Genomic DNA, 15918 nt, shown 5'->3' with positions numbered 1-15918 from the left:
CATCTCATGATTATTTGACTCGTCTTGATGACATTGCCCTCTCATTTATGGGTGCATAAAATATTTATTTCACATCTGTAAACTATCTTGACTTTCGATGTTAAGCCACTTCAAAGTGGTTAATTGAACCGACGATTCACTCTGCATTGCAACAGGCATCTTCAGGGTTGAGAAAGCAACCGATCAGTTAATGCATGCTTCAATGCAAAGTAAAAATTCGATGCAATCTACTTATTCGACACTCCTCAATCTAAAAAGCTAAAATAGATTATAAGACAAAAGCCTGCATCTACATAATTTCACACCAGTAGTTTAAACAGTGAGCAAAATGCACATTATAAACTATAAACTCTTATTTCATGTAATAGTGTGTGTCACTGGACCTCCACATTAAAAGGTAAGTTAAAAAAACTATAATTTTGGATAAAAAAAGTTTGTTATATTTTAACTATTAAATTAGTTGTAAAAACTTGTAAATTTTGCTATGCAAGGTTATTTCTGTAATCACATTCATAGAAAACTTGAAGTTCAACTGTGGCTAAATCAACTTTTCAGTTAGCAGATAGTTACTGTAACAAATGAACCAAAATAAATTTTTGGACAAAATATTTCAATTCAGAAGTTAAAATGTGGCTATGGCCTTGTGACTGCCATCTGTAAATTAGTTTTTAAATCTTTAAAAAATTTAAGTAAGGTGTTCATTTTGATTAGTCTGACTATTATAGTAATGGAATTACTATGTTTGTTTCTTAATTTTAATAAATGAAAATTTAACGAATATGTTTATAACAATTAAAAATATTAATAAAAAATTACACCTACTATGGAGTTTTTATAAAAAATTAAACATAGTCATCAATTATAAAATTCTAATTGAACAATTCTGGAACCCCAGAGAAAGTCAGTAGACAAATGAGACATAAGTGTCGACCACAAATTTGAGATAAATTATTCTAGAGACAGAAAAAAAAGCATAATTTAAGTTATCTAAAATTTCAAGTTCTCTCTTCATTTGTCACTAAACTGTTACTCTGTGGTCCTAACTTCTCCTGTTTGCAGTTACTGACATGGACATGAAATATTTTTAACTGTGTTCATTTTAGGCTATAACAACAAATAAAGCACTTAGTAAAAATTGGTGTGTTATTTTTAAAGGATGTAACCCACATTTCAACATTTTACTATAACACAGTAAATATCTAACTGGCATCAAATAAATTAAGTATGCATAAAAAGGTATTTAAAAAATTGTGTTTTTAATGGTTATTAACATATGTGGTTCTAAATAAACAAAGTAAGAAATATTTAACAACCAATTTTTTTCAATATAGATTCGTTTGAATAGTATTTTGTTTATGATAGATTAAATGTCACCTCTCTGGTTATATATATATATATATATATAAACAAGATCCTTAATAGTTGTATTTACATATTTCTGGAAAAAAAATTTTTGTAAAATCTAATATGTCTACATATAAAAAAAGATTTTCTGTTAAATTTTCCAACTGCTATTAATATTACATTTTTAACTTGATATTATTAATCTACGTATACCATATTTTTCAGTCAATGAACATTGGGGATATTTGGAGTCATTGTGGTATGAGTTGTGGCCTTAAAATTCGGATGAATGGAATCAGAAATTAAAATTTTTTTTTAGTTCAGAAGGAATAGAGTGGATGCCATTGAATTTATAATGGATTCCTGATAAAAAAGGCTTATATGACTCTTGCTGCAGTAGTTCGGGTACTGAAATTACGATTGTTGATTGTAAAACTTTGTTAGGAAGGGCATGGTATGCACAGCTGCCCATTAAGATCCTGGAAAGTGGGATATTTGTTTGCTCAAGTAGGCCGGTTTATCATGCACTAGCTCACAAACAAGATGAAAGCAAAACCATGATGAAACCTCTGGTGATTTTTCTACTGTACGTGACCGTAATACAACCTTCTTGCGAACCTAATCACAGGGGATGAGATCTGGTGCTACCAGTTTAACGAGCAATCCATGCTATTCATAAATGGAATTCACAGTATTCCTCAGGACCAAAAAATATTTGTTCTGGTGCGATTCATTAGACCATTTACCACACCTCATCGATCACAAAGTCCTCTTTTTATCCTCTAATATTATCGATTGAAAAACTATTTGTACCCGATATAAAATAAATATGTATAAAAATTTCTAACTCCACTTGAATACAATCAAGTACTTGATTCCGTTTCCTTAACTTAACATTTTTTCCTGAAAAAAATGAAAGTAACTTATTATTATTTAACAGATTTTCTCCCTGAAGCCGGCAGCGAGGATTTTGACAAAGCCCATTACAGCTTGCAAGTTTTCCGCAAGTGAGATACAACTTTTGCATCAATTTACCAATGGCTGGCACATGAGCATTTTTGTTTCCCTGAATATCTCACAGACTTGAAGGACTGGATTCCTCCAAGACTTTCAAGAAGACATCATTTTTCGGTTGTGATTATTTCTGCACTCAGGGTGGGGATGCTGGTAGGCAGGTTTGGGAATATCCTATGCTGAAGAAGGGTGAGGGGAGGCCTGGGCAAACTGTATTCTGTGCCGGCTGTTTGGTGTGACCTTTGTCAATCGAGGCTTGATTGGTGCTTTTTTGGCTGCATCTGAGACTGGAGCTGCGATAATGTGTGCGGTCCGACTAGCACTTGGGAGTATAGCTCGTTGAAATGGGCTTGCAGGAGTATCGCACACTGCTCCTTCTCCTTTCGAACCTCATACAGCAGTGGTTTGCAGGTCTCCCTCTTATGCCCAATACAGCCCCTGTAGTTTACGCTGTGCTTCCTTGGATGTGGTAGCATTAAAAAAAATCCCATTTGCCACTTTTTTGATTCGCAGTGGTGTTCTGCATGCCACTGCATCAGGGACACACTGATCGCGTCAGCCTGTGCCAGCATGGCCCAATCACCAGCAGTTGTTACATTGGGTGCTTTCGGGTGCCTAGAATCCTCGACCCGGAATGGCCTGCCCATAACATCACACAGATATGAACTTTTATTATTTTTAATCTTCTGTGTGTGGAACCTCAACTACGAGCTTGTCACATTTTTAGTGTGTTTAGCGGTTGTCCAGGAACAAAATGCTTGGATGTACAGGCACATATTCACGAACTCCTTCATGTGTACCAGTGTACGCTTTCCAGTACGAACCTTTTGTAAATCTTGCCAAGGGGCTTGATCATGTGGTGATAAGTAAGGACAGTCGCTCTGTTAACCTGCATTTGGTCATGACCTCTGCTGAGTTAGGAATACTTTTTGAGAAGGGCTGCTTTAAGAATGGCGTATACCATGGCGTTGTTGTGCCCTTTGGTCCACGAACAAAATAAGGGCTTGATTTGATTTTTTTAGGGAAGTGCAGAAGGCTGTTGGCTTCCCTCAGCAAACCCTTTGATAAACCTCTGCTTTTTTATTATTGACTGTCTGCCACTGCAGATAGGTCAATTTAATTTCGTCATTAGACAGCAGAGTCATGGCATTCTCATTCATCTCTACTAAAGTCAGTCTACTAATGCGAAAAGAGCTGAGGGTCATCGCAGGCTGGGTACATCGCCACTTTAATGGAGACAAGGCCAGGATGCGTGCAACTAATTTTTGAATTTGGCGCGCGATATTTGCGACACCTACCAGCCAACTTGAGAACCAAGATGGCGGCGCCTCTGGCAACTAATTTTTGAATTTGGCGCGCGATACTAGCGACATCTACCAGCCAACTTGAGAACAAAGATGGCGGCGCCTATGGCAACTAATTTTTGAATTTAGCGCCATTTGGTAGTCTGTGCTGGAATTAAAGATGGCGGCTGTATAATAATTTTAATTTCAAATGTGGCGCGTTAGGTATGCATTAAGGAAGGCAAAACCTTCCTCCCCACCATTTATCATAAAAATTGCCGTCAGTACGTAGCATATATAGATTATTTATTCCACTATATCCCAATTGGTCTCGTGGTCTGGTTGGTAAGGTGCCTGTTTTCTAACCTTGACATCCTGGACGTTTTCACGTCCCATGGATCGAATCCCAGCCTCAGCACTGAAAATATTTTAGTTAAAGAAAAAAATAAAATAATCCCTGCTGCTACCTGGTGGCGACCAACAGAACTATATGACGTCACAAGATGGCTGACTCCAGCAGACGAAAACAATATGGCGGCCACCAGCAGACGAAACAAGATGGCGGCTGATGATTACATCGAATTTCGAAAAGTTGAAGTTCGAAAAAGAAAATCAAATCCAAGATGGCGGCCGTGACGAAAAGTGCAACGGTGATGTCACGATTCGAAGTTGGTAGAAATTTCTAGAAATACATTATGGCGGATGGATTAGCATGGATTAGCATGGATTAACATATGGATTAGCATATGGATTAGCATAGATTGGCATACGAATTAGCATAGATTGGCATAAGAATTGGCATAGATTGGCATAAGAATTGGCATAGATTGGCATACGGATAAGCATAGATTGGCATAGATTAGCATAGATTGGCATGTATAAGCATACGGATTAGCATGGATTAGCATACGGATTAGATGACGTCATCCAAGATGGCCGCCGGATCCTGGATCCTGCGCCTGTCCTTGAACCGGTATTTTCCTACTACTTGTGTGAATTATGTTTTTCTGTTTGCTACTTTCTTTTGTTTTTCAACAAATTAATTAAAATTTTCCAACTTAGAAGATTTATCACCATTTTCAAGCAAAGCTTGTTGTGACTTATCATGTCAAGACAAGATTTTATGGTTATTTTTTTCAGGCCAATTTTATTTTTGAAACAGGGAATTTCAGTGGTTTTTAATTTTGACAAATTATGTTTATTTATGAAGGAAGTATATTATGAGACAAATATGACATAAAATGTTTCTTAATGTTAAGTCGACCAAAATAAATAATGGTGACCGGTGCATTAGGCATATTATTAATAAATTAAATTTATAAATCATAATAATGGCAGAATTACTCAAAACCATAAAATTAACTGGCAAGCATTTGTGTGGTTTAAATATTTTATAACACCAGTAATATAAAAAAAAATCATAAAGAAGCAAGATCACAAAACAAAGTAATTTTTTTATATTTATTTAGTCTATGCATTTTAATGCAAACTTAAATCTAGATCAATGGCATTAACTGAATCATTAAATTTAAAAATAAAATTTTTGTGTTATAAGTTTTGTTAAAAAGCTGATTAATTTCATTATTTTCAGTTTTTTTGTGCTTTATGGTATATAAAATGGTATTTTAGTGTTACGTGGTGTATTAATTTATATTTCAGTGTAAAATTGAACAATGACAGGCTTTTCGGTATTATATCAGTTTAATCACACTTAACCAAAAAATCTGATATCTACTAATCAGAAGTGAGATATTAGGGCAAATATATTATTATAAGATGCGATTATTATTATTATATTTATATGAGGGTAGAATTAATATTTGGTATGGATCACTTGTGCAAAAATTTAAAGGGATAATATATTAGGAGAATATAAATTCAACAAAGGTAGCTATGTATAATGCCTTTGGCCTTTGTGTTAGAAATAATGCAAAAATCTGCCATTCACTTTGTATATATCAGCTTGTTGCTAGTACATATTGCTACAGTAATTCTTAGATTTTAGGTTAAAACCCCGTTTGTATGGTCTTTTTGTTGCCTGAAATTCAGGCATATGCTGCTGTAACCTTTGTGAAGACAGAGTCAAAAACTTTACACTGGCCTTCAAATAAATTTGTAATACCATCAGACACCTGTAATCAGGGTGTCTACAGACTCTGAGGAAATTATTTTAGTGACCTTTTGGGGACCTTTCAGGGACCCTTCAGCAAAATATTTTGTGTAACTTTTTGGGTTTTAAGTGCATCAACAATACATTTTACTTACGATTTATATATATAAACTTAAAAGTCAAACATATTTAGTATTTATGCATAAATTGATGGGTTAAATAAAAATTTTCTTACCTTATTGAACTTGGTATTTTCAATTGCAGGTAGAAACTATTCCAGTCTATATTTAGTTATATAATTAACACAATCAGTAAACAAAGTCAATGTACACTATGTTTAACAAATACTCAAAATAGTTTACAAAACGATGATGAAACCACTAGATAATTTGCACAGTAAATTGAAATAACTCTTAAACATAAGGATACTTGGAATCACGTTTCGCAGTCTATTCATTATTTAATAAATAAAATTTAATAACTTATGTATTTATATGAGAGATGAGTTTTAAGCCTGTTTTTTATATAGCCTGTATTCTCTCTTCAAAAAATTTCACCTGTTCCTTATGTTGTTCCAGTATTCTAAATTTGGTGGCTTGGAGCTCTTTAATTTATGGTAAGGCTCTCTTCTTTGCTTTTGCAGCTTCGTCTTTCTTTAAGCTCTTCTCTCTCAAAGCTTCTTGTCTCTTCGCAGATGGATTTCTCATAGAAAGAATCATTTTTTTGGTCACAGCAATGTTCTTAACACCTCCTGCCAAATGTATGGCATCACAAACGCATCTCTGTGCTATAAGTGAGGCTTATGTTAGGTTTTCAACCAGACACACTCTATTTATAGAAAAACCTCTCTCCACTGCGGCATTGCCGTGAAACATTACAAGAAATTTCTGTAAAATTTTTAAAAAGTTTGTATTGTCAATTTTAGTCAAACAAATCATATTGACAAAAAAAGCATTCACATTTTTGAGACTTCCAGTCAAATTTATTGACAGCTTCTTTTACAGCTTCATTTTCATATAACAGTAGGTAATCTCGCTTTACGCAGTCAGCTACGTGTGGTGCCATGTGTCTACTTGATACGAATACCTCCAAAGAAGTGGTGATACGACTGTTTCTTAACACACTACTTTTCATGATGTCAGGAGATAAACAAGATGCCCCTTTTACAGCTTTACTTCTAAGGGGACACTTTGCAGCCAGCTTTGAAAAGAGATGTTGAAAGTAACATTTGCCTTCATTTCTGAAAGTTAGTACTTCTGCCTCTTATATGTCTTTGCATGCAGCTTTGGCACCAAACCCTATGTCTAGGTTGCTATGGGGTTTTAGTAAACTTGCATCATATGCAATGACATTCATCAGTTGAGTACCTGACGTTATACCTTCTACCACAGACTTATTCAAAAATCGGGTACCAATACCCATCAAAAGACAAAGAGTATCTTGATACAGCAACGGAAACAGTGGATCATTTGACTGGAATTTAATCAGAAAAAGCTCTAACTGCAATGAAACAGACAAAAGAAACTCTAGTTTTGCTAGAAGCAACTTGTCTGCCAGGGCTTCTTTCACTTTTGTGAAGTTTTGCGAACTAGGTGGATTTTTCTCTGTCAAGCTTACATACTTCAAAAGAGATGGAAAGATTTTAATAGCTCTTTTTAGAACTCGTTAATTTTCCACCCACCTAATATGACAGAATTTCAGTGGGAAAACTTCAGAAGCTGTTTTCTTAATATAGTCTGCTCGTCTAGATGGGAAGTCTTTGAAGAGATAAAATAATGCCCTCAAAAACTCATGAACATGCCAGCCAACCACATTGTGTGCTGTCTTGTATGCACCTTGAACTATATGCAATGAGCATGTTCCAGTGTCAAATATTTTGCCTTCATTTTCGTCTAGTATGTTGTTATGGAAATCTCGGAAATCATGTAAAAACTTCAAATTTACATTGGGACAATCTGCAGAAATTTCCATAATGTGATTCGCTGGCTGGCCTAAGTTTGACATAGTAGTTGTCAAAGCATCGACTATATGTTTAGCAGTTGCTTGTTCAAAAAATGCTGAAGTGAAGTACCATGTGGCAAATGAGCTTGAGTCATCATACCAGTACCGAACAACTATATCCATCTGACCCTTTTGGCTGACCTTGTTTAGGCTTTCATCAATAAAACAGTAAAGAATGGCACAGACTTGACTTCTTCAATCAATTCATTTTGAAAGTATGGCCCAAAATCATATGTCACGCCATACGAGACCTTGTCTTTCTGTATCTTAAATTTCTGCGCAATGGCACTGTCCGGAAACATATGCGGAAATAAATCTGAACTGGAACCTGAACTGCGTGATGAAGTATGTGTAACTGCTTTATTCAATGCCCAAATTATTTCTGCCCTGGTTACATTTTCCTTCACAACAAATCCGCTTATATTTGATGTACTTACCAAGCTGTTTTCATTAGTAGAGACAGTGTAAGCATTATGTGGTTCAATAACAGACACTGAAGGTGAGATGGAACAAGGGACTGAATCACCTGCATATGAACTTGAAGTAGGCGTACTGATATTTCCAAAAATGTCAGTGAAGTTTGTTTCCCTGTGTACAAGACTGAAACCCACTTAGCATGACGCTTTCACTTTTCATGTGTTTTTACGCAATAAACACCACCATGAGCAATATCAAATTCACTATTACATAGTGTACACAGTGTCTTGTTGTGTGAATTTTCAACAGGCCTCAGCCACAACATCCACTTTATTCGGCAGCGCATGCCAACTGTACCACTGCTCCTGAAAACTGTATTTCCAGGGCATTTCATTTTAAAACACTATCGCAGAAATTTTTCTTACACAATAAGAGACATTTTTGACACTCCCGCAGTCTGCAATGCACGTTAGACGTTAACTTGCTAGCCTTTACACCACAGAACTATTGGCAAGACCGAGTTGTATAAAAAATGTTTAAGCCTTGATACAAAACCAAGAACACTTTTAACGTAATGCACCAAAACACTTATGCTGAACTAATCAGATAATGTTTACCAGAAAGAAAAGGCGCGCAATTTACTGCTTTCGTTCTGTTAATTTTCTTTTTCTTAATGCTGGAATCCTGGAATAACACAAGTAAATTATTTACTTTAAAAATATTTAATTTCTTCCACTACTTTCTCTATTTGAGACAAAACAGACATTATTTCATATTTTAACACTTTGGCGCTTTAACTTACAACAACGCATATTTAACCTTAATACTGCTGCTGAAAATTAGGTCATATTTATTCCCTGGCGATTCACACGGATGTTTTGACGAATTCGCCCACTGCACAAGATATCTCGTATGCGTGATAATGTTTGGAACAAAGGCAAATACAAATAACTGCACTAATATTAAACACCAATAGAAAAACTATAAACATCAACGTGGCCATTTTCTTTCCATTATTTGATGTAGATGCTTCCCTATAGATTATAATATTCGATTTTTGTCTCGATCTCTCGAAGCATTGTCCAGTTCCTCATATCGATAAAATGAAGGGTCGTTGCATATGTAGGCAAACCGCACGGTTTATACAGCAATAAATCTTTGTAAAAACTATTTTTTTCGGGTCATTAAAATGTATATCGGTACTTTCATGTCCTAGGTGAAAGTTTCGTCACTTTTTCGTTACTTTCGTGACTTTCGTGACCTATAGAAACCCTGGTAATGCTGTCCAGATCTTGCCTCATTAGAAGCCTTTCATAAATATTCAATATGCAAATTAATTTACTTTATTGCCTTTAAATAATTTTTTTCTTTCATCTCGTGAGTAGGAATCCAATTTTTTGTTTTTATAAAATCAATATTGCGGATTTAAGATCAAATTATTTTCCCTACATTTATTCTTGAAAGATAAGTAGCATAATATTGCAGGGAAGGATTAAACGGATTGAACAATGAAGAGTAATGAGATGAGAAAGGAGCATTGATGAATGAAAAGTTGGGGAAATGAGAGAACCTCGAGAAAAAAAAAACTAGCATGTAGCGACATCTGCCATGTTTCCCATTTGCCAAAAATCCACTTTGACCCTACTGGAAACTGAACCCAGTTTGCTTTGGTAGTAGATGAGTGATTTGACCACTTTTTTTGTTTTTTGAAGACTAGTACATGCTCATTACAATACACAACAGAGTAATTTTACACAAAAGTATTGGTTACATAGTCCCTCCCCACAACGCACACCAACAAAACAACACGAGCCCTTACATATTTTCAAAACACTAAAAGGTAATGCCCATATCTCCTTCTGAGTGTTTTGGCGGCTGTCCTGTACTGCTGGGGGAGGTTCCCCACCACTTCCCATCCTTAACTGTACAAGACAGCTGTACGGCCACCCGCCAAAACCCGCTGAATGGAGGTCTTCTGGAATAAGGCGCTGGCCTTTTTCTCATGCTCGATGAGCCCTAGACCTCCTTTCTGGACAGGCAAAGTTAATTGGTCTCTACTGACCCTGAAGAGGAAACACTACCATATAAACCACCCCACATATTGCCTGACGCGGGCAACAGTTGCCGCTGTCATCGGAAACACCTGTGCCATAAACCATAACTGTGACAGAGAGTATGTGTTGACAACATATACTCGTTGCAGGAGATCTAAATGTCTCAGGCGTGCTTCTAGCAGGCTGCCACGCACCTCTTGCACCACCTTGTTCCAGTTCTCTTGAAGTGTTCGCTCGATGTTGTTTGTGAAAATAATTCTCAGCATGCGCATCGTCTTTGTGGGGTTGAAAGGGTGCGGTGGAGAGATAACATCGTGTGCAGCTTTCAAGTTCAACAAGTGCGTTTTATTGAAGTTGCATTTAGCCAGTGTCGCTAGGTGATATGCCGATAGGATGTCGTGGGCGACCGCTAACTCCCTTTGACTGCGCAATATGACAGTAATGTTGTCGGCATATCCAATGCACGTCAAGCGATTCCGATGAACACTTAATTATGAGTGCATGGTATTGAACCCCCTAACAAAGGGCTCAATGTATATCACAAAAGCGCCATGGAGAGTGGGCACCCTTGTCGAACCTATGAGAGGATCGGGAAGGCGTCACCAAATCATCCATTGATGGATAACTTTGAAGATAAGACGCCACAGAAAACCCATAATGTTGTCCTTACCGTGTGCGGGAAATTCAGGTGCTCAAGCACCCTGTCCAGGAACGCCCAATTCACCCTATCAAAGGCTTTTTCGAGGTCTATGTTCAGAAGGGCGACAGCACCATGCGAGTTTTGTGTGTCATTATCTGTATATCCCGAAGGACAGTGGTGGCATGCGTAATGGACGTACCTGGCACAGCACAGTGTTGATCCGGACCAATGACTTGTGAGAGCACATCCTTAATGCGATGAGCATATACTCGCGCAATGAGTTTGTAGTCCGCGCATAGAAGGGTGACTGGCCTGTAGTGAGATATCTCTCGTGAGCATGTTCTCTTGGAAATAAGAACAATAATGCTTTCCGCTTGTGTGCGTCCAAGGCATCCCCATTGTATAACAGTTCGAACCATTTCACAGAAGTCTCCTCTGATTGTGGTCCAAAAATGTTGGTAAAATTCGTATGGAATGCCATCTATGCCAGGAGACTTCGCTTTTGGAGCCCGTAGAATTATTTGCGTGATTTAGTCCTCCATTATTTCTGCCCCCAGTGCATCTTGTGCTTCGTCCCCAAGTCTGCTGTCATATGAGTCCAGAAACGCTGTCCCTGCATCATAGTCGATGGCATGTTCCGCATACAGCTCCTTGTATTCACTGGTAAACTCCTTCAGTATTTCATTCGGATTCATTATTTCCATTCCATCTTCCTTCGTTATCGAGCTAATTTGTCTCTTCATTCGCATCTTCCTCTCGCGCAACTGATTGGGCACTCAATTCACGCAGCGCACTTTCGTACAAGTAGAGGATTGAGTCCTGTTCCCTCCGGCATCTTGCGCTATGATGTTTATAAAGTCTGGTAATACCGGGCTTAACACAGCCTTCCCACCACTCTACCATGACCGGTTAGCGCTGCTTGCGTCGTAACCACTGCGTCCAATGCTGTCGGAAATCCTCATCCACTTCCAGTTGCCCCCACAAACGTGTCTGAAGTCTCCAATAAGTCCTTCCCGGGGTTGGTGAGACTTCCGGGGTCGCCACTGTGCAGACCACCTTGTCATGATCAGTAACCGCCACCGGTACTACATCATAGGTCCTTGCATGTTGCCGCAGTGATCGATGTTTGTAAGTTCTAAATGCTTATTCGTGACAATTATAGTGCCTCTTCCATTAGTTCAAATATTAGGGTATTCATTGAATTGATCGAAATATGGCAACTGGGCCACGGCACACTCTTGGAGGAATAGTACATCTATGGCTTGGGCGCGTACAATGCTAAAAAGTGCATGATATTTGAACGACGCTTCAATGGCACAGATGTTTACCGTCGCAATCGTCAGGACCTTGGTCATGTTAAGGTTAATTCTACAACAGGTTAGGAAGAAAGCGGGTTTTCTTATGGGCGAGTTTGGCACAGGGAAAATTTCTGCCGCTAAGTGCGCTGGCGTAGCGAAAGGTTAACACAAACACACTTCCATTGAGGGTGAACGTGAGAAAACCGCATTGAAGTCAAATAAAATAGTCGGTATGGTATTTGGTTATGTGCTTTTTGTTTGCAAGAATTATATTGAACAGGTCTTCCGTTAAGAATGTGTGAATTTCACAACTTTATGGCTTTTGGATACGTAAATAAAAACTATACTGCGGTTTTTGTTTCGCCGTGAGCAATCTGCATATTATGAAGGTAAGCAAATATTTGATGTAAGTTATGACTGGATGAAAAGAGATGTGTTTGTTTGTCTTTTTATCGGTTTGATATCACAGTAACTATACTATTGTGATGAACGTTTTTTAGTTTGTGAACTTTGTTGATCCGCGGATTAATGGAAATTAGGCGAATAATAACTAAAGTGAAGTTGAGATCAGATAAGCTTTGTACTTCAATTACAGATAAATTACAGATTTACTTGTTATTAATATAGCAAGCGTAACATAAACAACCTTTCACTTGGTTATTATTCGACTGATTTCTCGGGATATGCGACAGTCTTTCCAAGCTTAACAACCTAATTTTTGTTCATGCCACTAATACAATTTACATCCCATATTCCATTATCAGTTACAGCAAGTCCGAATTTAACATTTACGGACACAAAACATTGGTGATTTACTAAGATATTTAAGAAAAAAATATTTTTTTTTTCCAACTTTTCATTGCTTCACTGTGAAATTTTGTTTTCAAAACTATGAGTGTAGTGAGCTTGTATGGTGCACCCATCTACTTGCAGCATTTGTGCTTGTTTAGAAATTTGAAATAGGTATAAAATTTGGTAGGTAAATGGTTGTTCTTTTTGTGCTTAATCTTGTGCTGTTTTAACAGAAGGTATTACAATTAAGAATATTTTGGCTTCCAAACATTATTATTGTTCATGCCTTAAAAATTTTCTGTATTAGGTTGAATACTAGTGCCTAGCAAAATTGTAGGTCACATTAAAAAAATTTTCTTCATGTCTAAAACACACTAATTCAAATAAACATGTGCTCTAGGTCCATAAACTACTTAAAATACTTAATACTTTGGCAGCACTGTGTTAATATGAATACATAAAGCTAAGATAGAGCTTCATAAATGCAACATTACACTGGGATTCACATCATGCTCATGATTAATGTGAATTATGTAGTGGTTTTACACTTGGGATAGCTTACGCATTGTGAAAGACTTTACTTGCTGCTTAGAATTCCTGTTTACTTGCCTGAGGTAGAAATGAAGTCGTGTTGTGCAGTAGAATTTTATAATAAACTTTAGCAATTCTTCTTCGTGATAAACACAGCCCAAACTTTGTATGCTTATTTTGGCTGTGACCTCTCTGATAATATGTAATAAATGGTCGGCACTAAGTTTGTCAGGTTTTAATGTGTTTTGCACATTTGTTTCTATTTCATAAAGGAAACTGTGCAGTTGCTGTGATGGAACAATTAAATTACCTTGTTTACGAAGATCAATTACCAAACCATATTTTGAAAAATACTGATCGTCAGATTTTCCAATTAGAGAATCATTGCAACCAGAGCACTGATATCTGCTTTTAATCTTACGTACAACATAGCCAGCAATGTAGAAAACAATATCATATATATGTGATGCTACGTAGTCATGGCCAATTGGGCATGAGTTGTGTACTCCGAATGTGACACGTGACTCACTGGATTGTAGCCATTTGTCCAGCTCTTCAACAATTACATTATTTATCTCAACGTTAGTGTCGTCAATACTTGTAACTAAGTCTCAGTGTCAGTTGGACAATTTCCATGTTTGGATGGTTTTAGCCAAATTGTATACTGATAACAGTCTTGTTGAAAATAGAAATTCTCTGGGGCTGGGATGGATATTAACACCATTGCACTGCCGTATCAAACCAAAGAAGTGCTGCAAAAAGTGACAAAAACAGATTATCAGCATTAATATTTTGTGATGTGTTACTTAAGACACACAAGTTTTATGTTTATGTTGCAGAACTATAAGAATTGCCTATTAGGTATTAAAATGGAAACGGGACAAAACAAAACAATTCAAATTTTCATCCACATGGCTGCCTTCATAAGAGTGGAGAATACACCATGTACATATGTGTAAAGGTTTTAAGTTGGATTTGTTATATTTAATTTACTTATTTATTATGCTGTAAGTGATGGCCTCGATTTAATTATTTGTTATTTAAATTGAAATCTCATTGCAAAGTACCACACTTAATTGAAACATATAATTCTATATCCATGTAATATGTTTTAAAATTGTGAACTTTTATAATGATGTACTAAAGCTGTATTTTTTATGTTTCAATGGAATTTCACTGAAGTCAAAACACATGTTTTAGAGAAGTAATATAAGCAATTGTAGCTATCACGTTTTAAAATTACTAGCTGATTGTTTTTAAATATATTAAAATGTGCTGGAAAAATCAGTGAAATAATATGATTAATGTATTTACTAAGCCTGCACTAGAATTAATTTGTTCCTTGGCATTTAGTGTCTCTTGCTCCTGCCCTCTCTGTCGTCACCAGGTGCTCAGAGGCAGGGAATACCACAATTGATATGTCCATAAATTTGTCCCTATTTTTCATTTTTAACACTGATTACTTTCCTGCATTTCACAACATTTTTTCTGAGGTCCCAAATATAGTTATTGAAAATTTTAGAAGGCAAAAAAATTAAATTCCAATTGCAATATTGAACTTTTCCTATAGACATCACATAAGGATTAGTTAATTAGCTATTATTTGCTTTAAAAAAATCAGCAATGAATGTTTTTTAAATAATACATACATCCAATATGTTTTGGTTGATCTTTGATGTGAGAAGGTAACGAAAGCCAATAGAATTAAGTGTGTGTGACAACTCAATGATTTATGTTATCGTTACTCTTATTCCACAGGCTGTTGGTGAAAGAAACAATTCTGGCTGATATTTGGTGGATAATTCCCACGTGTCAATATACTCCAAGAAACCAAGAAGTGTCTACATAATAAATAAAGAATCATTAAGTATTTTTTCATGTTTCAATACAGGAAAATCTTTATTTTTGTTAAGTGTAGTTTATGAATAGAAGCTGTCTATAAAATATTTTTTTGTGTACTTATTTAATAAAACAAGTATATATATTTAATTTACAAAATAATTTTTAATGTGTTGTGTGCACAGGATGTGAATAAATTGGCCGAGTCCATATTTCCCATTTCATTCCCAAAAATGCTCTTGGAAGCAAAAGAAAACAATGCCAAGTACCATCATCGCTTAAATTTTGATGTATGGAACATTTATTATGAATAACTGCATTATGGAAATTACATAATTTGTACAGCAATTTGTATTTACCTGCTTCATGAGAGTAGCACTCATTTTCTGGAAATTATTTGGCTGCACATGTTTGTATGTTAAATTTGGGGCCATTCTTAGGCCTGCCGCTTTACTGTCATACTTCAGTAGAAGTTCCAAGTGGTTCATGCATGCTTCTTCCATCCCGATCTTAAATAAAACAAATTCCGTAACAGATTTTAACAATCAAATAATCATATTGAAATGTCAGCAATTTTTTTTATATTTGAAAACTA

General features: G+C 36.2%; 1 protein-coding gene across 4 annotated transcripts in view; it reads right to left on the bottom strand.

Moving 5' to 3' along the window:
• The window catches only part of LOC134529251 (uncharacterized), a 1084551-nt gene that overhangs the window by 378515 nt on the left and 690118 nt on the right, over positions 1-15918 (bottom strand). Inside the window, exon 9 of one of the 4 annotated variants that reach the window (XM_063363151.1) lies at positions 15683-15832. The exons of the other annotated variants lie outside the window; for them this stretch is intronic. Within the exon in view, the coding sequence (XP_063219221.1) occupies positions 15683-15832 (150 nt within the window). The remainder of the gene's footprint in view (positions 1-15682; positions 15833-15918) is intronic. 4 annotated transcript variants of the gene reach the window in all.

Source organism: Bacillus rossius, chromosome 2 (assembly GCF_032445375.1).
Source record: "Bacillus rossius redtenbacheri isolate Brsri chromosome 2, Brsri_v3, whole genome shotgun sequence".
Lineage (NCBI taxonomy): Eukaryota > Metazoa > Arthropoda > Insecta > Phasmatodea > Bacillidae > Bacillus > Bacillus rossius.
Note: the sequence above shows the minus strand (reverse complement) of the source record. Positions and strands in the feature narration are given on the sequence as shown.